This window comes from Nelusetta ayraudi, unplaced genomic scaffold, assembly GCF_046127955.1.
Source record: "Nelusetta ayraudi isolate G7.1 ecotype Tasmania unplaced genomic scaffold, CSIRO-AGI_Nayr_v1 ptg000136l, whole genome shotgun sequence".
NCBI classification, from domain to species: Eukaryota; Metazoa; Chordata; class Actinopteri; order Tetraodontiformes; family Monacanthidae; genus Nelusetta; species Nelusetta ayraudi.
The window spans coordinates 866,278-892,067 of NW_027466186.1; the positions used below are offsets into that span (position 1 = coordinate 866,278).

A 25,790-nucleotide genomic window follows, 5' to 3' on the forward strand; every position below is an offset into this window, starting at 1 on the left:
TAAAATGGCACTGATGTGAGGAGTAAAAACCCAGCACGGGGCAAAAGGCAGACAAGCAGGCAACGTCACTAACAGAAACAGTATCCTGATTGATCTCGCTCTTTCTTTGGAACTTCTAAATGCATTTAAGTGCATTCACTCGACATTAAGCCCTGGTCTAATCACATATTCTGAAAACTATTTTATGCTCTACCAGCAGTGCATACAGATACAGACAGAGCTTCCTGTACACTCTGCAATCATTGCTTTTTTTCCAACCCCAGGAAGCTTATACATTATATAAACCTAACGTAGCAGCACCTTGCCTCATAAAAACAACATATCTGAAAAGTTAAAAGGTTTGAGGGCCACATTTCATGCTGGTTCGCAGCCATGCAAGCACTTACCAGCATTTCCATCAGCAGTGAGTTGAAAACAAGAGAAAATAATATAAGGAAAAGACCTCAGCAGATACAATGTGACTTAGATGAAGCAAAAAAAAAAGAAAGAAAGAAAATGGTTTACAGAAACTTTGCCCACACACACAGTGCCTCAGCAAACCACAAAACAGAACAAAGTCTATAGGCTTGGGTATCAGGGTTTCCACTGTGGCCCAGTAACTTGAATTTTGATTTTATCTGAATATAAATGCACTTTTAAAATAGTGAAGTTATAGTGAGTTAAAAAAAAAAAACAGTCTATCAAGAACATAACAAGACACTGGGATGCATCTCCGCAAGAGGTCACCAAATTCCCTGGTTATCCCTGGTGAAACAAAACCATCACCTCCCTTATTTGTCTTCTCCAACAATCTCAAAAACATGTCATGTTGAGAGGAAACTCTGGTACAATACAGTGTCACTACTATGCCTGTGTGCGTGTGTATTGCGCACCTAGCAGCCAAGCGTAGAGCCTGCGGTTGAGGGACATGTCTCTTCTCAAAACCACATGCAGAGCTGCCGACAGGATCCGAATCATGTCGGGACGAGTGGCCTGAGGATGACAGTGCAGACCACAGGGTTTGTGATGGGGTCTCCCGATGCTGCCTTAAAACACACACTTCTACGTGTGTATAAGCGTGTGCGGTTTCATATGAGCAAACACACAAACAAACACACAGTGTAGGCGTCAGAGTGACTGTCAGTGCAGCTAAACGTTACTCAATATTCTGAGGCGAAGGGTTGAACAAGAAATTCAGTGAGTCACTACAGTGCCAAGCTGAGTGGCCCCAGACACACACACACACACACACACACACACACACACACACACACACACACACACACACACACACACACACACACACACACACACACACACAATATATGTTTAAGACGTCTTGCTGAATTGACTCGTTGACAGCCCACAGCTTTAGCCTGACCTCCCTCCCTCACTCCCTCCCTCAGCAGTTTTTTTCTTCTTTCTTTTTTCCTTACCTGGCTCAAGTGGAAGGGAAAACAGAAGAGGATTAGGTCCAGGGTGCTCCTCTGCACCAACACACTTGAGTCCTGGACTGAGGTACTGGCAGCCTCCACCTGGGAAAATAAGACACGCAGCCATGTACCTGCTTATGAATTAAGTGGAGGATCATACAAAATCTCGACATTTCTACCAAATGTTCCTCTATAAGTTGTTACTTTTATCATGATTTTGATTAAACAGTATTATTACATACAAATATACTAATTTTCAAGAGAGAAGAGAAATTTTAAAATATCAAGTTACTGACAGGACCCACCAGGAGTGTTTACATTATTTTTGGTAGTGTCACAACCCTTTCTTTTTACATTAAGATTACTACAAGCATGATGTATAAATTCCAATACCATGAGCTCAATGTCACTGCCCATGACGTAGAGCTGGTCTTCCATGGAGAGCTTGCGATTGAGGTGCAGCAGAACAAATGTCACCCCTGGGAGACGCACAGCAGGGCTGGTGAGGATGCTGCCCCACAAGGCACTGTAGAAAGCTGACTGTTCCACAGCTGAAGCCACCTTCTCCAGTAGGGTGTTGGTCCTAATGCACAACAGACAGAACACATTTTTTAATTGTTACTGTTTATGTTTGAACGTTGGACGAAATTAACTGCATGAGACAATATGGATAACATCAACATATATTTCACCATTTTACTACTTTAACAGGATTACAGAACAACAAATACTGAAATTTTCAAACAAAACGGACGAGGCATTTGTTTGCTAAGAGCACAGCAGGAATATAAAATACTGCATATTTTAAAGAGAAGAACCACAACTAATATTAGCAGTTCATAGGAAATTAAATAAAAAACACATTGACAGTACACATCCTGATCAGTCCAATGGAGCCAGTTTCATGGCTGAATATTCGACTTGTGTCAAGGCACTTTGCTTAATCAACAAGGCACTCCCATAGTTTCCTGCTAAAACCATTTCAATTGTTGTGACAACATCCTGCCAAACAGTGCTCTCCACATAGCCGTGACTAAAAGTGTAACAGCAGCGCCATCTAGAGTCTCCTGGCAACAATATTAGCATTAAGAAAAAGACAAATAAGTTTTTCCTTTTTAAAAATAAATAAATACATTTGAATGTACAAAATGCATGCCGTTTTTCTATTAGATACTTACAAATATTTGTAATTTTTCAAAAGCAAAAATGTTTATCTGATATCACTGTCTTGTAGTAATTCCTGGTGCAATATGCAATAAAAATGGCTTTGACTGAGACAGTTTTGGATTGCATCTTGCCTGGAATGTTAGTCATCTTGCATGACTCATTTGCTCCATGAATCGTTTAGGAAGACAAAAATCAATTTTCTTCCACATTAGGTTGGGAAATGCTTTCCCCTAATGGCCTGTCGCAACCGCCACACATTAAACTTATTGTTTTGCAAAAGTGCTCATCCAACCTGTCATAATACTCCGAGCCCTCCTCCAGGCCTGGCAGTACCCCAGTCAGGAGCCCCTGTAAGCCCGGCTTCAGGGTTTTCCCCAGTGGCAAGTAGTAGGTCTCATACAGTCCCAGCAGCACAGGCTTCACAGACATCGCAGCGTTGGACAGTAAAGGGAAGAGTCCAGAGCTGCAGCAAAAACAAACATGAGACATGTTGACATCTGCTCGCGGACAAAGCCTCAAGGCCGAGGTGATTCAATCGAGCACTGCACCTGTAAAGAAAGAGATCTTTGGCCAGCCTCTTGGACCCAATGATCTTGAAGATAATCTCGTAGGTCTCCAAGGCCTTGCGGTGGACGCCGCTGGGCAGAGCTGGGTGGAGGCATTGAGCGAGCCGTTTGCCTATCGTCAGCTTTTTGGGAACCACTTGGTATTTTGCATTGTTCTGCAAAACCTGAGAAGGGAGGAGGAGAAAAATGAATGGGGGGGTTTGCTGCAGTTGAAGTTAAAAAAAAATGTCATGCGTTCTACATCATTGTCTTTTTACTTCCAATGAAGTGTGTGTCAGGTTGCTATGTGTCTCAGGTTGTTACCTTGTTGAGTTTGCCGAGCGCAGAGATGAGGTCTGCCCACTCACTGGAGTACTCAAAGTTTTTGAGGGCTTTGTCCACGGCTGCCACATAGTTCCTGTACTTGGAGTCACTGAGAAGTTCCACCTCCTCAGCGTTCATTCTCCTGGGTGGTTATTCAACGCTAATGCAAAACAGCATTCACATGTAAATACATGACACCTGCAATGAAAAACAAGCAGAAAAGAGAAGAAGATGAGAAAGCACTGTCTCACTGCCAAAAACTATGGTTGTTTCTGCTTAACCACAAAAAGTTAGCAGTTAGGCAATATGATATAATATTTAAAGCTACTGAATTAAAACTCCATGAAATCTTCTACATGCATTTATTTTTAGGGGGACAGGTAAGAAACTAGACTGCTGCATAACGGGAGGCAAAAAAAAAAAAAAAAAAAAAAAATCTCTGGATAACAAGGGGTGCATCATCATTACGTTCATTGTGTTTTAGAGGATACCAATGAGAGAAAAATGTGATCCTTCCAAATAACTCATGGTCACTCACACGAGTTGAACAGGAAATTTGGTAAATCTACCTTGACCGTATTATGTTGTTTTCATTATATACAGTAGGGACAATAAATATCTGTGCAATAATGTAAAGTTAACTTGACGTTTTAGATGGAAAACAAACAGGAAAAAAACAGACGCTAAATTAGTGACTTATCGTGCAGCTGTAAATAATGTGATCATAAACACCTGTGCAGCAAGTGCGGTAATTGTGTCACGTGACGTCACGTGCTCAGCAATCGCCAGTGGCGTTCATAAAGGTTAGGTAGTGTCCTCATTCACTAACTCGGTTACGGAGTCTGGCATGTTCAAGTAATTAATTTACTAATACAAAAGAACAGTAATGAATAAACCGAGAGGCTAATTTTTTAAAGCGTTGCCGTTTAACTTGAACGTTCGGGAAGTGTAACAACAACATTGCAACGACAGAGCAGTCACCGCTCACCTGTCGTCCAATGACACGTTCGCTTTCATGTTGACGGGGGGGAAATACGTGTTGCGAAAATAACAAGAAACACTGAACTGACTGTAGCAAAGGACTATTATTGTCAATGGGTTTCGATGTAATGGGCGCGTTTCTGTCGCAATAATTGTTGTGAAGAGGAAAGTAAAGCCGCAGCTAACGGCTTGTCATTTGACTCCAGAGGGGAAACGGGTACAAAGTGACGCTATCGGTGTTCCTGTGATAAAATACTTACCGTAACAGTACACAAGCCAGTTACTGTCATTCAATCATATGGCTGTTAAGCAGAGTGGGAAAACACTCGACAATGACAGTACTCTGACTAGCCAGCTAGCTGTAGGTGGTATCCGGTTGTTCTAATGAAGAAGATGCAGGGCCCCGACGCCGATGTCATCCGTTCGTCCAGGTCAGATCCTTTGACAAGGAGGTTTTGGAGGCGGACGGTTAGGCACTCAGACGCTACATATTTTCACGTTTCTTCGTGGACTTCCTCGTTGTGTAAATAAACGGTGCTGAGTGCATCAGTAGCTTCCAGAGCCTGAGATACAAAGCGCGAGGATTGACAGCTCCCACACTGCACTGCAGATCCGCTCGACGTCCAACCACAGCGGCGAACCTTGCGCTCTTCCGCATTGACGTCTTCCGCCCCGACACACTGTCAAGGTAACCGTATTAACTCGAGCAGCGCTACCTTAGTTTGTGGTGTTTCCTAAAGATTAAAGTATTACATTACAGAGATTATATTTGTCTTTGTCTTTGACATATTCATAACATTGGTCAACTTTAAAATCGTTCATAAATGCATTAATAATTAAAGATATAGTGTGCTGGCTTATTTTTTCTAATAATTATTTAACATCAAAGAGACTCTATGCATGCTATTTTAATTTAATTAAAAAAAAAATACCTTTACTATAACGTAACATTTTTATTGCACATTCCCCCATGAAATAGGCGTTTGCACTGGGAATAGTTTTTGTGTTAGCTAAATATTATGCCTAGCCTACCTGTCAAGTATCACTATTACGAGTTAACCATTTAATGTAGTATGCAGAGGCGGGAAGAAATGAAGTACAAATACTTTACTATCGATTTTTCTGTTGTGTTGTTCAATATAGTGCATTCAATTTTACAAGAGGAGAATTGTTTTATAGTACCTTGGCTTTGGGGTCACTGTTCAGTGCATTTTCAGTACAGAGAAAAAATAAAAATGTAATAACCAACAGTATTAACAAGTAGAGAATGTTAATACTTTTGCTACCTCTGGTAATATACTCATTTTGTAAAGTAGTGTTGTGGCATTTAAAAATTTCCCCATAAGATCCTGTGAACGTAGCAACGGAAATTCTTAACACATTTATTTTGAAATCCGTGACCGGATTCTCTTCATTGGATGTGTTGCACTGTCCCTCCGGAACTACCGTCCATGCCTCAGAATACGTGCACCAGCCTCTAAATTTCGAATCAGAGACGTGGGATTACTTTTTGTTGTTGTTGTTGTTTGTGCTCACACCGGTGCCATTCATACGATTTCGTTGAGCTAGTCGCAGTGATTGATAGAGAGATATCCCGTTTGCGTCTGTAGTTGTTTATTTATCATATTTTGCTGGTATTGCGCTGCCTGATGTCACACCTGGAGATGCCAGACCAAACACATGGAGTTGGAGTGTTCTTGGAGCTGAGAAAAAGGCTGCAGACTGGACTGCTTATTGTGGGGTAATTGCGTCCATTCTATTATTCACGGTTAGAGCTACTTATTAGTTGGATTATAAAACGAACTGACCCGATGAGTTAGCTGCATGGCTAACGTGTCCGAACCTACGTAAATTCGTGTCCATATTAAGGGATACAATGAACTCACTTAACCCGCAGATTTAGTAGCCTATGGAGCTTTAAGTGATGTCGCACAGCTATTTTACAAGATTAATAAATTTCTCTTTCATAAACTGATTGCATGTTGGGGAGGGAAAACGGCCTCTCTGACACATTTTTTGCCATGTGTGCATGCATGTTCGTGGATGTGTTGACTATATATGTGGTATATCCACATGTGAACCATATGGAAACCAGTCCAGTCACATATAAAACTAATTTAGGAACGTGTATGTGTGGGACGCTGTATTACCATTTGGAAATGATTTTAAAGCTTTCAACCTTTTAGATCTTTAAATTACGTAATTTATGTCAAAGAAGCAAATGTTGATTTATCAGATATAACCAGTTAAAATCAGAAATATGTTGAAGCAAATTATAAACCGTTTTATTTTACATCTATTAGGTTTTTAAGTTCTATTATGTTTTTTCGTGTTTTCACCGGTAGATGGCGCCCAAACGTGTTTTTCTTTTGTTTTGTTTTTATGGCAGGCGGCACTTTTTATGGCGACTGTTGTGATTTCGCTGATTTCTACGCCATTATTATTTAAATTAGAGTAAAATTAGACATCAAATTGACCATCATCGATTAATAATCCGTGCAATCGTCTTTATTCATGCACTTTATTTTCTTTTGTTAATAGATTAGTGTCCTTCTGTCCCCTAGAATGAAAACTTGCCTTTCAAAATCTATGCAAGTCAGTGCACTTAGGGTGCGTGATAAGCTTCATATCATTGCTAATGATAATGCTTTGAAGCTATGATCAGATGAAGGACAGTATTTTTTCAAAAATGACACAGAGTCATGCTATCTATAACTTTTTAAAAGGCTATATACTCTATTATTGCAGTGTCTGCAGTAATAAAGTGCATGTACTGATGGCTCAGAAGTGTAATTATGTCAATGCCAGAGAAATTATGCATGTTCACTTACTAGACAGCAATGTTTAAGTGTGTAAATCATTTTCTCTTCTTTTGTTATAAAAATGGAACGTTTAAATATTATGATATATCCAGTGGCGGTAAATCAATAACACTACATATTGGAGATGTTTCTCCTTATTTAAGCTAGCCTTACAGTCAGCTCAGTGGAGTTCATCAATCTTTAAATTCACTAGATGGAGCTAATGAGACATTAGGTAATAAAGATAGAAGCACTCGGGGGTTATTAATGCTTCACATTTCAGAAATATTACTCTTATAACGCATACTCTTTTACTCCTCTTCTTAGAGAGGTGAAGTCCCATTCCTGAAAAAAATAAAGCTGAGATGTGTCCATTGAAATGATCAAATACAAGTCTCCAGTTACCTGAAGGTGCACACAGTGTGTGACTAAGAAAGAACAACATAATGTGTCCTCATACAGCCAGTTTGTTTTCAGTTGAAACACTGCCAGTAGTTTGAAGTTCCAACCAACTCATGCAATTTGCAATTTCAAGTGATACAATATGACATTTGTGGGTCATTAGCGTATAAAACGAGCAACTTTTATTTTTCTAACGTAATCAGTTCATAAAGTAAAAAGTTATGATCAGGACAAGCGTATGTTCTCATAACCTTGTGTGTACAAAGTGTGTGTGCTGATTTCTGCTCTTCACAGGAAAGGTGTTGCCAGCAGTCCTGCTGATGTGACTGTGACAGCTGGCGATTCTTCCTTCAGCGTCCGAACCCCTGGAGGCGAGCTGAGCTTTGCCTTGCCGGCAGGAGTTGCGTTGGAGCAGGGATCCTGCATCCCGACACCTGCGGGAGATTCTTGTGGAGAAGAGCTGCATTTCAGGCTGCGCTTGAGCATCGCCGAAAACTCCAAAGAAGGTGATGTCCTGAACAACTGGAAACTCATCTCGCTTCCTGTGCTTTACTGGTCCTCTTTGTGCCAAAGCCAGAACAAAGTCTTTTGGTAGCTATTTATAGCTCACTGTCTAGCGGGAATTAATTGAATTCAGTCATGTGAGATAGCGACTGTGTACATTTCACTCTTGGAATCCGCCTCAGTTTACAGCCTTGATCACAGTCCCAAGCATGATCTCCTGGTGTAACCTGCAGTCATCACATACACTCCACAAACTTTATCTTTCGCCTCCTTGCTGAGAGTTTTTATGTCATTCCTGTGGTGAAGTTTACAGCAAAGGACAGACATTGACCAATCAAAATTAGATTAATAGCCTTGCCAAGTCACCTCCACCACCACGGTATTTTATTGATTCCCCTCCCTTTGCTGAAATACAAGGTTACCCCTTAACCATTTTTGGCTCATTTATTTGTTTGCCTTCGGTCCTGTACAGATGCTTCTGACAGCATGATGGAGACACTCCGGGCAAAAGAGACTTATTGCTTCCACTGCCAGGGCTGCATGACAAGGCTTCTGGAGGACAGGTGAGGAAGAAACGGTACACGGAGGGGCACCGGTGCAAATGGGTTTTTATTTCCCCCCCTCCTCCACAGGAAGAGGAGCGGGTGTTCATTGACGGTCTGACCCGGTGGTCAGGGGAAAAATTGATTGATGGAACCGGAGTCCTTAGGTGTCAAGCCGAGTTGGATTAGAGTTATGGAGTCGGCGTGACGTCAAAGACCGCAATACCCATCAGAAAACAATTGCATTCTTACCTTGAGGCGGTTCAGCTGGTCAGTGCTATTGCTCTTATTGCTCGGAGCCTGTAGCGTTGTGTGGTCAGCAGTGTGACACCTGAAAATTGCAATAGTGGCATTATCTAGACCCTTGGTCTGGGGCTGTGCTTTTCAGTAATAACACACTCAAACTTCTGAAAACTGTTTTTTTTTCCCGGCCCTCAATAAGGTATATTGAGACTATTCGATGGTTTTAAAGTGACTTTAGCCATCATGGCCAATTCCCTGTAGTTTTCTTTGTGCTGTGAGAAAAGGAGCACACAGTGTACTTTACTGCAGGAGGAACTGTACTAAAGCTGCCTGTCAGTATGTCTCTCTCTCTCTCACACACACACACACACACACACACACACACACACACACACACACACACACACACACACACACACACACACACACTCTCTCTCCCTCCCTCTCTCTGTCTAAAGAGAACATTGCTACCCAACTCTCATTCGTCTTAATGCTTTTGTAGTGTATTTCAGACCATTGTGCTCTTTCTAGCTCATATTTCTCCAATATTGCTTCACTCTCATTGATATTGTTAACCTTCTCTTAGCAAGTTTGAGGTGCTGAATTTCTAGGCAGAACTGAGAATGGGTCCATAAATAAGACTCTGAATAGGCATATTATTGTTAGAAAACAATACTTTCCACATCGTGATAATGTTGTGATTAACCTTGCTGCAGGTCACTCTCCAAAAAGCAAGCAACGTTCTTTTAACATACCATTGGATTCATTTAGGTGACCGAAATAAAACATGTTCCAAATCTTGCCCTGATTTTAACTCGTGAAAGACTTCATACAGTCTTGTGGTATATATATATTTTTTTTCAACAAAATGTGTTTTAGAAAACGTCCATCCAACAAATTACATTTTATTTATTTTTGCCAGCTTCTCCTTTGTTACTGCCCTTTGTTTTAATATTCTCCTGGACATCTAACATTGGGTTTTCATGAATATCTAACTGCTAAGAGTTTCTTTTTGTTTCTTAGAGTGTTTAAGCGAGTGCTTCCCCTTCCTAATGGCAACTGGAACGCCCTTGTAGATGACTGGTGTTGCCATCCTGACCCATTTGCCAAGAAGCTTCTTCCCCGAGCAGAGGACTGTTTATTGGGAGACACCTTTCTCCTTGTAGCCCGGGATGACAGCTGTGAAGAAACTCTCACTCAGGAAATGAACCCTGTCGGTGCTGAGGATGGCCAAGATCCAAAGGTGAGCCAAGCACAAAGAACAACAGCTGGGGACTTTGGTTGTAGTTTAAATCTCTGTTTTGATCCTGATTACTTATTTAATGGATCATCTTGTTTTTTGTCTTATCCTCCAAATCACTGACTTCTATCATCACCTTACATGTTGTTGTGCAGTTCCTGCCTCAGTACAGAAGCTAACTAACTTAGTTAAATGATGTTAGAGCTCGGCTGAAAATGGCTGTACGAATGTTTACATCCTGTCCTGTCAAATGCGACCAAGCATCTCATCGATGAGTAGACGCACATTTCCTGTTACAACATTAAAGCCTGTTGATTATGTTGAGTAATCAGGTCATGATTTCTGGAAAGAGACAATTTACATTACCTAATCCCTGCAATACGTACACACAAAGACTATAAATATGGAAATGACTCTGGCAACATCATAACCCAGAATATCTAAGTATTAATTTTCAAAGGAAACCAAACATGCTCTACTGTCCCCTTGGAGAAGAGCCAACTCCTCCATCTGCTATCAACGCATTTGGACATATAATACCAGCAGACAGAGGACATAAAAAAAAAACCACACACACACCAGACCATAGAATACCAAAACACCATTAATAAATAATGCAGAAATACATCCTCAGTGGCATCAGTCAGTCTGCGGTTTTGAAGTGCAGGTCAGTATACAGTGTGGTGTGGGATAAGTGCTTAATTGTTGGTGCCACCTCCTTTTGTCTGTTTAAACAAAAACAAAAAAAGTAATCTTTAGTCGTCATACCTTACTGTATAACTATCCACATAACAAATCTGGCCACAATAGGGAATCGATCTCCCCACTCTTTTATTGTTTTGGGCACATGAGTCACTCGTTGAATTACTGAAAATAAGGAACCAAAGAAATACAGACTGATGAAAAGAACAGGCAAACAAATCCAATTCTGCTGCTCTGGAGCTCTCCCTCTGTCTCCTGTCCTTGTTAAAGTGCCTGTGAATTATTACATTTCAACGGCAGCTGTGTATTGCGCTTCCTGTTTCTTCTGTTTCCTTGAAACGAGCAGAAACCGTGCCGTCGGCTGGCACTCATCTCGTGCAAGAGCTGTTCATCAGTGCTGGGAGAGGCTGTTGCGCCAGGTATGCACCGCTTCAACTGGTCCTCAGCAGTCGCCCCCGTTTCGAAAATGGCAATGTTCAATGATCTTGTCTTGATTGTGTCTTTCAGAGACCTTGAAACTGTACATCACACAGGTGGTGGTGGAATCAGCCTTTGGAGACAGAAAGTTGGAAGCTACACCCAACAGGTAGGTTTTTCTTCAGTAAACTGCTTGAGTCGCATGTGTGTAGTCACAAGCTGCGGTCCCATTACCCCTGGAATCGCGCAAAACCTAAATATCGCAATAATATCGGTTTTATTATGCAAAAAAAACTGTAATGGAAACGCAGCTACACACAGTATCTTCCATGGCAACTATAATACTTCTGTGATGGTGCCTGACACGCTTGTTATTCTAATATGCCCTTCTTGCATGCTTGCGCAAGTTAGGAACAACACAAAAACTTTAAATGCCTCAAGTTGAGTCTCGATTAAACAGAATTAATGAAATAAAACGCAGCAAAATGTTACACTTCCTCCCTCCCCCAAAAAAGAAATCTTACCCTACCAAATGAATGATGACCCACATGCAATGGGTCGTTGAAAAAAAAAAATCAATTTAGAATTTACAGAAGAAAATTGGTTAAAGCTCCAGGGCAAACAAAACTTCTAACCAACTCCACAGAGAACAACAAGGGTAAACAAGAGTTCCCCTGTGTAACCTGATGTGACCTAGCTCTGCTGAGAAACACAGAAAACGGAAAAGTCATCTGTGCGCTAGCATGTGCGTCACAACAGATTCTCTCTGTAAATGACACAGACAGCATTACGTTCACTTCATTGCTCTCGGCTCTGCTCTGCTCTCTGCTGGTTTGGATGTCGGAGGCTGAGCCTCAGCCAAGGTGAAGCAGGGCACAGAAGGTATCAGTGACTGGGGGAAAAAATCTAGAGGCAGCACTCGTGAATTACGATAGCAGAAACACCAAAGTGACACTTTCATCACTTTTAGAGTTCAGACAGTGACACAGTGGTTTCTGAACACTATTTACAGTTGAAGCAGCGCCACATGGAGGCAACTGAAAAAAAATACAGAGTTGGAACAATATAACACGTCTATATTAATTTTGCCCCCTTTTTTTTGTCATCAAATGTCAATCACGAAAGGTTAATTTGCCTGTTATACAAGTTAAATGTGTTGATTTGTTGAAAACTTTTTCAGGTCTCTCTTTCTGGAGCGGACGATAGCAGCCAGACTGCTGCAGCTGTCCAACTCACTGAGCACCTTCCACTTCTCCGTCCAGACTCCTGATGAAAAAGCCTTCTTACTGGTAAGAGCAAGCAAACATAATCAGAGAAATCAATATGATTTTCGTAAAAATAGACCACTTGAGTGATGTGGCAGGTCCTCAAGGGACAAGAAAAGCTAATTAGCTGAGATTTAGATTTTTCGCTGAGTTGTTTCTCTTTCTTTCTAGCTAAAGGCTCCAAAATCAGCCATACGAAAATTATAATACAAGTACCACCAGTGCTACAGTACGTAATGCAACTATAGGTCATCAAATAGCCATAAGAATTAACCATGACGCGGTTAAAATTGATATACTTTTTGCAGGATCGGTTTTTGTTTGTCATGTATATCAGGCGATGTGCAAATAATATGACCGTTAGTGTTTGGTTTTCCAATTCCAGAATTTTAACCAACAATGGAAGAATATAATGGTCTTCTAAACTCTTGCAGCTGATGCCTTTTTAAAATTATACAGCTCAGTTACTCCAAACTATTACATTTCTCAAATTTTCCAAGTCCTCTAAAACTTTTCCTGTCAGATGACTCTACATCATGGGATGGTAAAACTCCTCACTGTAATAGGATGGGATTTAAAAAAAAAAAAAAAAAAGATTGTAGGAAACTGAGCTGGGATGGACCAAATGATTCCAGTCCATTTAAAAACCCTCAATCTGGAACCGACACATAGGAATTTGTATTTTGTGGCTGACATAAAATTCCATAAAATTAGTGGCAAAAACCATTAAGCACATCAGTAATAAAACCACATTAGATGTATTTATTGAGTGACCCCCAAGCCAAATATGGGGGATCATTAAAAGCACATTAACTGGCCCAGTATCACTCTAGTCACACCAATGCATGAGTAGATTCATTGAGCCCACCCCTCCTGGCTGCCTGTGTTCCTCCCCTCACCTCTGCGCTCCTCTCCCAGCTCTGGCTCCTCAACAGCGACTCCATCACAGCGTCAGTGGCGCAAGTGCGTGACGGAGGCGAGAGCTCCGTCAGCTCGGCGACCAGGGCCCTGAAAGTCCTCTACACCGCTTGCTCTGACGCAGGCAGCCAACAGAGAGAGTAAGCGAATAATTGCCAACGTTCTTCACCCTCCAAAAAGCCAGACGACTTGAATGAAGTAATGAATGAATGAATGAATGAATGAATTTATTTCCAATTTGTGTAAAATATGTAGCCTTCTGCACATACATACAAAAGAAAGAAACAACAAATAATAATGCAAATGAAAAAATAAAGAAAAGGCAAAAACATAGAAAAATGCCGCACATGGTTCGAAAAAGAAGTCGAAGGAAGTAGAGAACTTTTTAATTTCCTACCCCTTTGTACCTATTTGTTAGTTTGTAGCAAAATATTGCCAATAATTGCGACACAAATATCCATCCAAATACATAAAATGTGAGCACCACCATAAATATATCACATATATACACTCCATAAATATCTGTATATACATATAATTATAAAAATAAAAATATACTATATACATATCCCTACAGTATTAACATAATAGAACACAATATTACATGATATATATATATATATAAAATATATATATATATATGTATATATATACTACACTGATATCCATATAAATACTATATACACAAACATACTACAAAACTATCTCCATGAATATATATAGTACTACCCAGAAAATTAGAATATCCTGAAAAGGTTGTTGTATTTCTGCAATTCAACTTAAAAGGTGAACTTTACATATTATATAAACGAATAATATGCAAATCAATATATTTCAAGTTTTTATTTCTTTGGATTTTGCTGATCAGGTCTTGCAGCTTAAAAAAAAACTCAAATTCAAAAACACAGAAAATCAGTTTGTGGGTTTGTGGTTTTGATAAGCTGAAAATCTTAATCAGCAAAGTTACCACAAGGAACTGTTTGAGATATGTCAATTGGCGTGTAATGGCTCAATAAAATTTGTTGGTTTGATCTTTTATGTTAAATTGCCAAAATAAAGCAACCTTTACTTGACATTCTATCTTTTCAGGTAGTACCTGTACAATATACAAAGTTAATTGCAATATAACAATCAACACTATTCTCTCCATAGATTTATCCCTCATCATCCTCAGTACCCTTCCTCTTCCATGTACTTTTTAGGAAACAATTTTTGTACCCTTCTTTTAAACAGATTTATATTTGTACTTTGTTTTATTTTCCGTCTCCACACTGTTCCACAAAGCCACCCCACAGCTTGATACACACATGCTTTTCATATTTGTTTTTTTCTTTTTTCTACGCTGTTTTTCCCCACCTCGATCTTATCCGTTCATCTCCCCATCACACCCTCTCCGTCGCCGGCACTCTTGGTTCACCGCCAGACGTGAAAGCCTTTTGTTGCCAGTGAGAACATTTAAGGTCTTAATGGAACTCTTTCTGCTACTCAGATCACCGTCGCACGTGTTCACTGCGCCGGCGTCGTGGTGTTTGCTGCACATTTGCGGGATGTCGTTCTTCTAACCTGAGCGAAGCACTGCACCTCGCTGGGCCGCACCCTCAGCGGTGTAGGTGGTTGTGCTCCATGCGTTTCTGCATGTTTAGTTTCACAGCACCCCACCAGAGAAGCCTTCCACCCTCATTATTTTCATCGGAATCACCGCTCAGCGTCCTCCTCCTCCTCCTCCTCCTCATCCTCTCCCCTGCAGTCTCGTCGAGTGAAAGCAGAACTGAGGGGTTCTGATGTTTCTCCTGTTTTGACAAGCCCCCACCGGCTGACTGATGTAGAAAGGGTAATTAGAGGGAAAAGCTCACATAAAAGGAGAAAGGCCTGTCTTCTCATGCATGCACTGTGAGACGCCGCTTAAATGGCACTATAAAATATGTGAGCCGAGTGGGAAAACGTTTCACCACAGGTTAGTGTGTCGGGTGCCGAGACGGGCGTTAATGTGTTCAAACAAGTCTTGGCAGCAACTTTTGACTCCCAACACTGGCTGCCTTATTTTGAGGCTGCAAACGAAGGAACACCTCTGAACCGCTGACTTCTTGAAGGAATCCTTTCATAACACTGAGGTCACGCACATTGCAAAAGGCTATTAGAGGTTCTTATTATTGTGTCTTAGGCAAGTTTGTCAAATTTCGTCTGTGCCGGTTTGAACCGAGTTGTAGCACCTTGCACAACCAGACGGGATCATAAAAGCAGGATATTTTCCGCTGAGTATAGCAACCTTTCAGTTTTATTTATTCCAACATGGAAATAAGAGGATAGCAAAGAAAACTAGACTGAAAACATGCTTGTCACTTTGTGTCTTGTTAAACTTCAGAGATGAAATAAGACCTGTAATGTTGGTGGAGTCCTCACAAAAACAAACTTTAAGTTGATTTGCTGTACCGTTCTTTCTGTTTGTCACACGTGAAGCAGACTAATCAGATTTCTTCACTGCCAGTTTGAAGGAGTTGGCAAAAATGTGAGGCTTATAATTGGTGTGAAGGATATCAGCCGACCGTGATGAGCTTCAGTCTGCCGCTGTTTTCAACTAAACTCTTGCCAGAACTAGTCAGGTGCCCATTAGAAGCCTTAAGTGCCTTTGTTTGATCCTATTTTAGCAAGGAAATGCTTATTAGTTCTGCCAACAGTGCAGCATCCAGTCGCTGCTTCCACAAAACTGTGACCATAGTGTTTATTTCTAATGAAAGGCTGCAGATTGGTCTCTCAATACTGAAACCCTCAATACTCTGATCAAACTTTCCCACACTGTACGGGTGGATGATGAAAGATTTTCAAGGTAAATCTCTGAGAATTCAGGCTCTCAGCAATTCAGTTTAAAGTTCTACAGCATTTTAGCGTAATGAGGGACAGGCACAGTTTTCTGCTGATTGAGTAACATTTAACATTTCAATCAATTGATCAATCAACTCTTATTTATAAAGCGCTAAATCACAACCAAAGGCTTTATGAAGCACTTTCCATGATCAGAAGAAAACCAACTGAACCCAGATTTCCAGTGTTAGTTTTGTGTATTCGCCACCAAAGTGCTTTGCAATAGAGCAACTACCTCTAAGTTCCACTTTTGACAGGTCTCGGCAGTGTTGCAAAGGTAAACGCTGGTGTGACTCCCGCTACAGTTTCTCCGTACACAACTTACCATTCATCCTCCATCACTCTTCTCTGGCATTTTTCAATTAAATGTTACGCCTGGTGCTCCCCGGTTGGTTGCCCCCTTAGTCCTTATTTCCCAGCTGCAGCCAGGGGTTGCAGTGTGTGTTTTAAAAGTGCCAATAATTGGCTGGAGAATCAGTGAGCCCCCCTGCCTAAGTGGATTATGCTCATCATCACTAATGGCACTGACTTGATTATGAGTTGAGTGAAAGTTGCAGGCACCATCGCAGTCCAGTAGGATGGGATTTAGGTCTCATAGATGTGGAAATTGAATCTAATAGAAATCATATGGTCCATAGAGCTCATTGGATAGTCATGTACTGAAACATCTGTGTAATGCATTGGTAATTTTGACAGCAAAATTTGATTTAGTTTTAGTCATAGTCTTTTGACTAAAATGTTATTTAGTTTTAGTAAAAAAAAAAAAAAAGTGTTTTAGTTTTTGTCTGGTTTTAGTTGATGAGATATCATAAAGTGTTTTATTTTCGTTCATATTATTTTCATTCATATCAGACGTGAAGTGCGTCCAAATGTGCTGTCTCCTCTAGTTTGAGACCAGTCTGTACCAGATAATCTGTATGTACGTAACTTCCTGACCACGTCTAGCTGATTGGTTTTCCTCCCAACTCTTCCCGCCACTTTCTAAATCGTCATTTCCTTCCACAAACAAAATTAGCTCTGATTGGATCTTGTCTCTGGCAGACATTTTCTTCTTGCTTTTATTCTTTGATGAAAATTTCATTACATCTCGTCATCATCTCAGTCCTTGTGAGTGAATTTTTATTTAGTTATCATCTCGTTTTAGTCAGGGGAAAAAAGGTCGTTGACGGTAACTATGACAAAAATCTTTCGTCAACAAAATTAAAACTGGTGTAATGACGTGGAAATAGTGACGGTGTTGCATGCTTCAGTCCATTGATGACATTTGCACGGCAACAGTTGTCTCTACAGCGGCCAGAAGATCTACTTCCTGCTTTAAGCATCAGAGTCGTCCTCTGCCCTTCGGTAGTGAGCCTGCTAAGACCTGCAGAACTTGCAGGAACCGCACTGATGGCTTAATGTCACCCAGAACTAACTGCATCAGCACCACGTGCTGACGCAGCATCCATCTTTCTCCTCTCAATCACTCTTCTTCTTCTCTCGCTCTCCCTCTCATTTTTTCCATCTCTGACCTCAGATACAGCTCATGTGTGTGGCTTCGCCATGAATTTCCTGTTATTTATGTTCAAGGTTTAAAAGTACTTGATTAAAAACAAAAAAAAGTGTCACAAATACTTCAACACCGGACCCGCGGCAGCTATTCTGGGCAATATGTGGTTGTGTAACGCAGCGGCGTGGCCTGTCGCCGCAGATCACTCCAGCTCCGTGTGTGTTTTTCAGCATCGTGGCCAGTTGGGAGGTCAACGCCATAGGACATCCTGTGGTGCTGCCGCTAAACGTGTGCGAGGAGCTGCAGCGGGTGATAGATAAAAGCAACTCGACACTTCCTGCGTCCATGCGCCGCATGAGGTCCTACGAGGTGAGAACCGTGCATTCTGAAGCCTAACCGAGGCTGTGTATCGTATTTATGGTCTTTTCTAAAAAATGCTTATGCTTGTACTGCGCTGTCAAATCACGGTGACCATGGAAGTCCTTTCATTCATCTTCCGTCGTTTGTGAAAGGCTGTAATGGCAACACAGCAGGGACTCCTTCCGTTGTCAGCATTTGCCTCTTTTGCTTACGCCTTACTTGCGGCACCTTGTTTATCCATTATTCAGCAGTGCTTGACAGCGTTTTTATGGCGCCTTAATTAATTTCATGATCCAGAGCTTTCAGTTAACAGCTCGCTTTAGGGATTATGTGGGTCACATGAAAGGTTTTACTTTTGTCAGCCCTATTCTTGCTTTCGTGCACCTGTGAGTGTGCAGAACGTGTGGATTTTTAGCGGCGGAAGCCAAGGGAAAACCCTTCAGCTAGAAAATAGGAGGCGTTAACTTTGCTGACAACTCCGTTCTCCAAGCCTTTTGAAAAACGTGGTTACGGGGATAATTAGTGCCATTATCCTCCACTTCAGGCTCAGAAAGTTTTCAAAAGTGACTCTCCTACCACTTGAACAGGTCTTTTTTTAAACTGCACGATCAAGTGAGTGAATATTTTCAAATGAAAGCTGCTCTTGTACATAATATGAAGCCTGTTTTGTTTTAAGACTCATCAGATTGTGCTTAACTGGAATTTAAATCACTTGATTTTCAAAAGCAGAAGATGGCTAAATGGATCGTAAAAGTAGAGTTTAATTAAAATCCTTTCATAAGGGAAGGTCTTTCCCTCAATACTGTATTCCCTGATTTGCATTATTCTTTCAATGTTAGACCGGAGCTTAAAAAACGCCACCCGAACATCTAATAAACTCACCTACTAGATGCTTTTGCAATACCAGGAGGCATGGTGCGCCTCTCGCGCCTTTAAAATGCTTACAGTGTCAATCTAGTATCTAGTATCACACTGGGAACCCGAAGGACCGCAAACTAATAAATTTGTCTCTTGCATAATAAGCAATGTTGTTCATTTCTGTTGTAACAACATGATACTGGCAGGCGAGGGTGAATGAATTGCGCTTGGCTGAAATGGAGAAGCCTACCCAGATAGAGCGACCCAGACTGGGGACATAGTATCTGTCTGGTGGCAGAAGTGGTTAGTGAGATGTGCGATATATTGACACACACGGACACTTCCTGATAGCAGAGGCTCGTGCTATAGGCGACAGAGGACAGGATGGTAATATGATCACACGAGACATCTCCAGTTACCGGAGATGGTCTTTGAGCGTCTCAGTCTGCAACATCACTTCGAGTCACACTTCCAACATCCAGCAGCAGCGTGTAGAGGCAGCGTACAGCAAGATGACATTCAGGCAGATTACAAAGAAACTGAAAGGTTTGGCGGAGATGATAAGATAAAGACTTGAGGGAGAATGTGGAAAATGGGTTTTTTGATGTGTTGTACTTATATTGGCCTGTAAAGGCTCAGAGGGGCACGGACTCAAATCAGCGAGGGAGGCATTGACATTCACGATCCCCTTCACTGTGATTCAAATAAAAGAATCACAGTTCAGTTTCAACATATAATCATCGAGGTGCGAACAAATTTAACCCCGCGGTTCAAAGTCTCCCGTTGGGCAAAGAGGAAGGAGAGCGTGGAAGTGGCGCTACACCCACACGGGCGCTCTTGTTCATCCTGGCTGATGAGGTTGAAGTGGAGCTGCGCTGAGTGTTATGTAAGGTCATTTCGTGCACTGACAGCACTTTCATGGCAGGCTGTCTCCTATCCCAGTGTTTCCCCTCAACGCTCTGATCAAATTTTACTTTAATTACCAACATAGGTGCTTGTGAAAGGTTATTAGTCGATCCAGCTTCGAGAGAACGTCTTATCTGAAGGTATATATTTTTTTAATATCGGCTTCCTACTCTGCCAGGGTTGCCCAAGAGATCATCAGTGTCTAAACCCTGTATTGGGATCAGCTCTCATGTCTCTTGCTGTAAGTCTGTGTAGATGCACAAGGGTGGGATATAGTTTGGTCATCACGAGTGTCTTCAGTGGTAATTATGGATGGATATGCTGGCAATTTCTTGTAGATGGGAGCTGTGCAAATGTGTTTTATCCTGTGTACACATTTGGGTAATTTAGAGAAATTGTACTTTTGGTCCGAGCCTTGCTGACGCCTTGCTTCAATATCCAACTGTGTTAATTCTGCATGTGCAACATTTCAAACTGTTTCCCGGCCTGCTTTGCACTCCTGCCAGCGTAATGGGGTGTGAAGTGGCACAAGCCCAGAGCGTTACAACTCTTGCCCTCAACCCCCACCAATCTCATTAATCTACTCTCCCTTCCATGGAGAAGACATGTAGGTTAGGCAGGAACCGATCCAGCATTTGGCAACAAGAACTGAGGAAATGTATTGATCAGATATTGCCTCCGTCTTTCTGCGGTCCACGCGGCCGAGGGGCCGAGAGCGGCTGCGCTTTGTCGAAACAAATTACTTCCTCCAAGACGCACACGTCTCGATTCATTGCACGTGGACCAATGGATAGGAAGAGCAATTTATTTAGCCGAGGAGGGCGCTCACAGTCCCGTTTTTCATCTGTTATCACATCTGGTTTTTCCTCCTCACAATTTTCAAGTTTAGCCCGATATTCTTTTCTATTCTTCCCAAAGAAAAGTCTACAAACAATGTGTTTATACTGTCAGTATACAATATTAGCTTTTTCATCTGTATATATACATTTATATGCATTCCAATCTGTGATGAATGTTTTTTGACAGTGAGTGAATTACACAACCCTCATTGCAAGGGCATTGCCTTTCCTTACAAAAGTTTACAAGTTCGATATTTATGCATTTTAAATAATCAATCAGGCAGTCCTTTATATGGCATGGCCAGGACTCCACTTAGTAAGTGTGATAAACACACCGAGACAAGATGAGAAACAGAGAAGAATGCCAAGCATCCATGCTCCTAAAACAGAAAGGTAGCAGGATCATCACAGAGCCTACAGCACCGTAGCAGAGGCGCCGGTGCGGGAAGCTAAGTAAGAATTGGTCTGCCGGTGGACAAGAGAGCCACAAAAATAAACTGTACCCACTGAGAGGACCTAAAAAATGTGTATTTTAAGATCTTGGACCCAAAGCCATAGAGGAATGAAGTTGCTCTAGAAACAGACATCTGTTAATACAAAGGCAACAAGGCCCAGTTTAAGGCGTTTCCCAGCAGTCACTGGCTTCTTTCCAGTTGTACAGGGCCGCCAAGACGAACTGCCAGAGCTTCTGCAGTTAGTATATGAAGCTGGTGGCAGCTCCCAGAAGCTGCCAGATACCCTCAATGTCGGCACACACTACTGAGATTTGAGCTTTCTGCTGAAAGTTCACTCTGGTTTTGAGGAGGACAATACGATGGGAAGATAATCCTTCTGTTTTCTGTCAGCAAATTACAGTAAGCACAAAAAAGGTGACTTTTCATGCATGGCTGCAGCTTGTTCCCTTACTTTCTTCAGAAAATAGAAAACTCAGTGTCTTGATGGATGAGTGTTTTGCACTGCATGTGCAAACAGTAATTAAAAAAAAAAAAGAAAAAAATTATAAATTATATCACAGGAAAAATAGCCTAACAATTACCCTCAGCCAATGAGGGTACTGTCGGTATGAGTATGAGATATCATACTGACGAGACTAAGTCTACTATCACTGAAGAAGACCACCACTCAATTGGGACCAGTCAATGTAATGGCTTCTCTGTGCAGGGGGGAGGAGCAGAATGTCTCCCTTCCAAACTATTATTTGGTAACAAAATTAAAAACCCTTCAATGAAACGAAGAAAACTACAAAGATTTGTCGTGCTTTTTTTTTTTTTAAAGAATGTTAAGACCTGCGTTAGACTTTCCAATGGTCAGATGAGCAGGGTTAAGTGTAGAAGCCATAAAAAGACTTGTGTTCAAGTAATTTCTCAATCGTGGTGTTTCCCTTCAGTCGGCCTAAGGGCAGTTACAGTGCGTAACATCTGAGAGGGGAAAAACTGAAGGGGGCAGTAATGCAGCACTGTGGTGCATGGTCCCTATTAACCTCATGAGAGAAGAAACCTTCAAGTCTTTCTCCATCAACGGTGTCATTATCTTACCTGTGCAATGCAGGCAGAGAAACATACATTCTTTGGTGCTAACCTGCATAGCCAAGGCTTTGTAGTTCGCCCCTGCAGAGTCACAGGAGATATATTAGTTTTCGAGCCCATTCCGGCACCATTGCTCCTTCTCTTCATCCCATCCCCTTTCTGCTCCTGGTGTTTTACAGTTGTGGTGCCATCGGCTAACCTCTGGCTGCTGTTTGTTATCATTTGTGCGAATTACCATCGGTGCGCTTGAGTGGCGAGCAGACATTGGCACGGGGACAGAGGAGATAGGGCCTTGAGTGAGGCAAATGCCCTCATCCATCATTCCAATATAGAGCCCTCAGCGGAGCGCAGCCATTGTCTGCAGCAGGCAAACGACCAGGAATAGCAGATGGAGGAAGGGATGTGGCGAGAGGACAGTGCTGAGCTCATTTATTCTCTGCGCTTTGTCGCCCGAATGTGTTTTTGAACTTGATTGTGTCTCGACCACCTGTGGTGTTTTTGTTGTTTGATGACAGTAATTGGAGATAATGGGTTGCTGTGCTGATCAGCAGATCTAGTACATCTGTGCTTTGTGGAAGCAAAACTGTCTCTCTGCAGGACAAAGTAAAGTTGAACACAAATGTGAATCTATTTTTAACTCTATTCTAAGCATTCGCACCAACTTTATCCTGCTCTGAACTTTTGTCTTTTGTTCTTAGGTGGCGTACCTAAGACTGTGAGAAGGTCGAAACCGCTCGAAGGACTCAGAGAAGAGCGGTCCAGAGGCCCTGTGATAGAATAATTCCATATGTGTGAATTCATGCAAAAGCACCTCTGGGGTAAAAAAAACAAAACAACAACAACAATGCTCTGAGATAATAATGCGTGGCTGCAGGATATTTATTGCATTATTGTTGTCATTTAAATGCATGCTGAACTGTGCAGAGTCCCGATTCAGCCAACAAAAAGTTCCTCTTGATTATCAAAGTAGACTATGATTACCTTTATTCACAAATGTTGAGCAGAATTACTCCAATACTGACAGCTGCCACCGGACACACATAAACCATCTTGTGACTTTGGATTATTTTTTATTTTATGTTTTTTTTACTTCGACTTCATATGTTAACTCATGTTGTGGCATCTGGTCGGGTTATAGATTGATATTCACGCTGATGTAAAATTAAACCAGGCATCTAAATGGTAACACAAAACTAGTATTTCTTTAGTTTTTTTTTTTTTTGCCAAATCTTTAATCTTTTTGTAGTAGTTTTTGTTTTGTATTATTTTAAATCAAAAGTATGTGAACACGCTGAAAAATCTGATTTTTAGCTTCTGCCTTTGTCAACTTGTATTTTTCCTACTGTACAAAAAGCAGATTAAACAGTTTTTTTTCTGTAGGCTGCTGACTGCTGGTTGATATGTAGGGCACTGCTGGAGAGTGGCCTCTTGATAAAGGCTTATAATAGAGGCACTTCAGCCTGAAAGTGCAGCATTCAGTCTCTACTTGTGTCTACCATGTTTACAGCTACTTATGTTTTCGTTCCAGGGTAAACTTATTTTGCGTTGGGCTTATTAATTAAAAAAAAAAAAAAAAAAAAAAGGAAAAAAAAGGTTTTGTCCGAATACATAAGTTGAAAACTAAAAACCCTTAAAGGAAGACGATCAGTCCGTAGTCATATTTTGAACTCGGTAGAGAGAAATCTGTTGAAAGACAGAACCTGGTGCTTGGTACTCCCCTTATAAATATAATATACACACATTGTGATGAAAGCACAGATGATCTAAATTGCTGAATGTGTATTTTTGAACAGAACTGTTCAACCTATCCTGAAAGTGAAAATCACAATATCAGGCAAGTCAGTGTAGCTGTGTATATACAGCAGGAAATTCAATCTTTAATCGAATTTTTCAACTGCAACGGTTGACAATGCCAAACCGGACAGCTCCGGGCAGAACTCTGCCCTTCTGCTGTGTCTGTGGTGTCTTTTCTTTATTTTGCTGCATTTTATTTCATATTGGTAATTAAATGAAATCAAAGAGGAGATCCTCTGATTCAACCTGGATTTGTAGCAACCAGTGAGCGATTTCCTGGGGAGGACAAGAAAGGAATGCCATTCCCTGTGATATTAAAATGACCAAAAGGCATATAGCCCTCGTTGTAAAGCTGCTAAAATGAACTGGAACTGACAGCACTGTGTTCTGTGGCTACAGTTACATAATTCTGTTGTAAAGGTAATTTAAATGTTGAAAGTAAGAAGTCAAATGCTTTGGACGCGCCACTGCAGCTGCTGACTGCGCCGCTCGTGTTGCAGAAGGCAGAGCCGCAGCTGAGGACGAAGTCATGCCAATGAGAGCATTTACCAGAATAGTAAATGTGTATATATACATCAGGTTGGAGACGTCCATTGCATTGCATTCAGAGATGCTATTGTTGTACCTTGGTTGTATACCTTGGTTGTACTGTACACTAGAACACATTTGTGTGTTGTGCGTTAACAGTGAAATACTGGCAGCAACAGTTGCCAACAGTTTACTGTTTTATTTTACAGTTTAATTACTGTAATCTACAAAAAAAATATATTACAGTGCTGTGTTGTATGTTTTACAGCAAAATACCTGCAGCGATAGCTGCCAGCATTCTTCAGGTTGCTATTGTGATCTCAAGGAACAACACATTTCTCGTAAATACCTATTAAAATACTTTATTACACCACTAAAAGCTATGATTTAAAAAAAATAGAAAAAACACTTTTCAAAAAAGAAAATATCACCTTACAACATTCTGATTTTATTGAAATGGGGGACAAACTTCTGTGACTGTGGTTATTTGAGTTACTGCTGCCATGATGATCTCAGACCAGTCTGCCCATTTTGACCCCTGACCCCTTAGATCACCAAGGCATTTTCCTCCACAAAACTGCCGCTTACTGGATATTCTTTCTGTTCAAGAGTCTTCTCTGTAAACCCTCGAGATGGCTTTGCCCGTGTGAAAATCCCAGTAGATCATCAGTTTGTGAAATATTCAGATCAGCCCGTTCATGCCATGTTCAAAGCCACATAAATCCCCTTTCTTCCCCCACTCTGAAGCTCTCTTGGAACTCCAGCAAGTCATCTTTAACACATCTACATGCCTAGATGCATTGACTTTCTGCCATGTGTTGGCTGTTAGTAATAACAAGTAATTGAACATTTTTACCATAAAGTGACCGGTCTTATTCCACCACCACTACCTGTTTATGGAAAACAGCCCCCTGAACACAGAAATACTAACGCTTGTCACACTGCTGCAGAGAGGTACAATTTCATGCAACTGCACACACAGTGGCTTTGATTACTACCTACTGTGAATAAAATGGCTTGATTCAGGGAAAAACAGTGGATCACCAGTGTTGCAAGTGTTGCAAAAAAAAAAAAAAATCTATCAACTTTTCACTGTATTTTTTTTTTTTTTTTGTGCCGCTACTATACTGCACTGCGCTAAGATGCTGTCATGTAATTGGCTGTTGAG

At 41.2% G+C, this 25,790-nt stretch overlaps 2 protein-coding genes across 6 annotated transcripts in view; one reads left to right on the forward strand and one right to left on the reverse strand.

Moving 5' to 3' along the window:
* Window positions 1–5,095, reverse strand: part of dop1a (DOP1 leucine zipper like protein A) — a 22,349-nt gene extending 17,254 nt beyond the window's left edge. For all 4 annotated transcript variants that reach the window (XM_076012932.1, XM_076012933.1, XM_076012929.1 and 1 more), the window contains exons 1-7: window positions 4,690–5,095; window positions 3,449–3,646; window positions 3,128–3,309; window positions 2,872–3,042; window positions 1,806–1,995; window positions 1,416–1,514; window positions 873–972 (exon numbers count right to left, since the gene is read on the reverse strand). In XM_076012932.1, coding sequence (XP_075869047.1) covers window positions 873–972; window positions 1,416–1,514; window positions 1,806–1,995; window positions 2,872–3,042; window positions 3,128–3,309; window positions 3,449–3,586 — 880 coding nt within the window. In that variant the 5' untranslated portion in view covers window positions 3,587–3,646; window positions 4,690–5,095. The remainder of the gene's footprint in view (window positions 1–872; window positions 973–1,415; window positions 1,515–1,805; window positions 1,996–2,871; window positions 3,043–3,127; window positions 3,310–3,448; window positions 3,647–4,689) is intronic.
* ube3d (ubiquitin protein ligase E3D) lies at window positions 4,274–23,863 on the forward strand. Of its 2 annotated transcripts, XM_076012936.1 has the most exons (12): window positions 4,274–4,331; window positions 5,040–5,117; window positions 6,094–6,170; window positions 7,927–8,138; window positions 8,609–8,699; window positions 9,945–10,164; window positions 11,210–11,282; window positions 11,371–11,449; window positions 12,461–12,569; window positions 13,464–13,603; window positions 18,042–18,180; window positions 22,999–23,863. In XM_076012936.1, the coding sequence occupies exons 3-12, from the start codon at window positions 6,094–6,096 to the stop codon at window positions 23,017–23,019; spliced, it is 1,161 nt and encodes a 386-aa protein (XP_075869051.1). In that variant the 5' UTR covers window positions 4,274–4,331; window positions 5,040–5,117; the 3' UTR covers window positions 23,020–23,863. The 2 variants fall into 2 exon arrangements, with proteins under 2 accessions (XP_075869051.1, XP_075869050.1); XM_076012935.1 differs by lacking the exons at window positions 4,274–4,331; window positions 5,040–5,117 and having other exon boundaries at window positions 5,806–6,170.
* Window positions 23,864–25,790: the final 1,927 nt, after the last annotated feature.

Coding starts and splice junctions, on each gene's coding strand:
- ube3d (XM_076012935.1), top strand. CDS start 6,079: ATGTCACACCTGGAGATGCCAGACCAAACACATGGAGTTGGAGTGTTC. Junction 11,283..11,370: donor GGGAGAGGCTGTTGCGCCAG/GTATGCACCGCT, acceptor TGTGTCTTTCAG/AGACCTTGAAACTGTACATC. Junction 13,604..18,041: donor GCAGGCAGCCAACAGAGAGA/GTAAGCGAATAA, acceptor TGTGTTTTTCAG/CATCGTGGCCAGTTGGGAGG.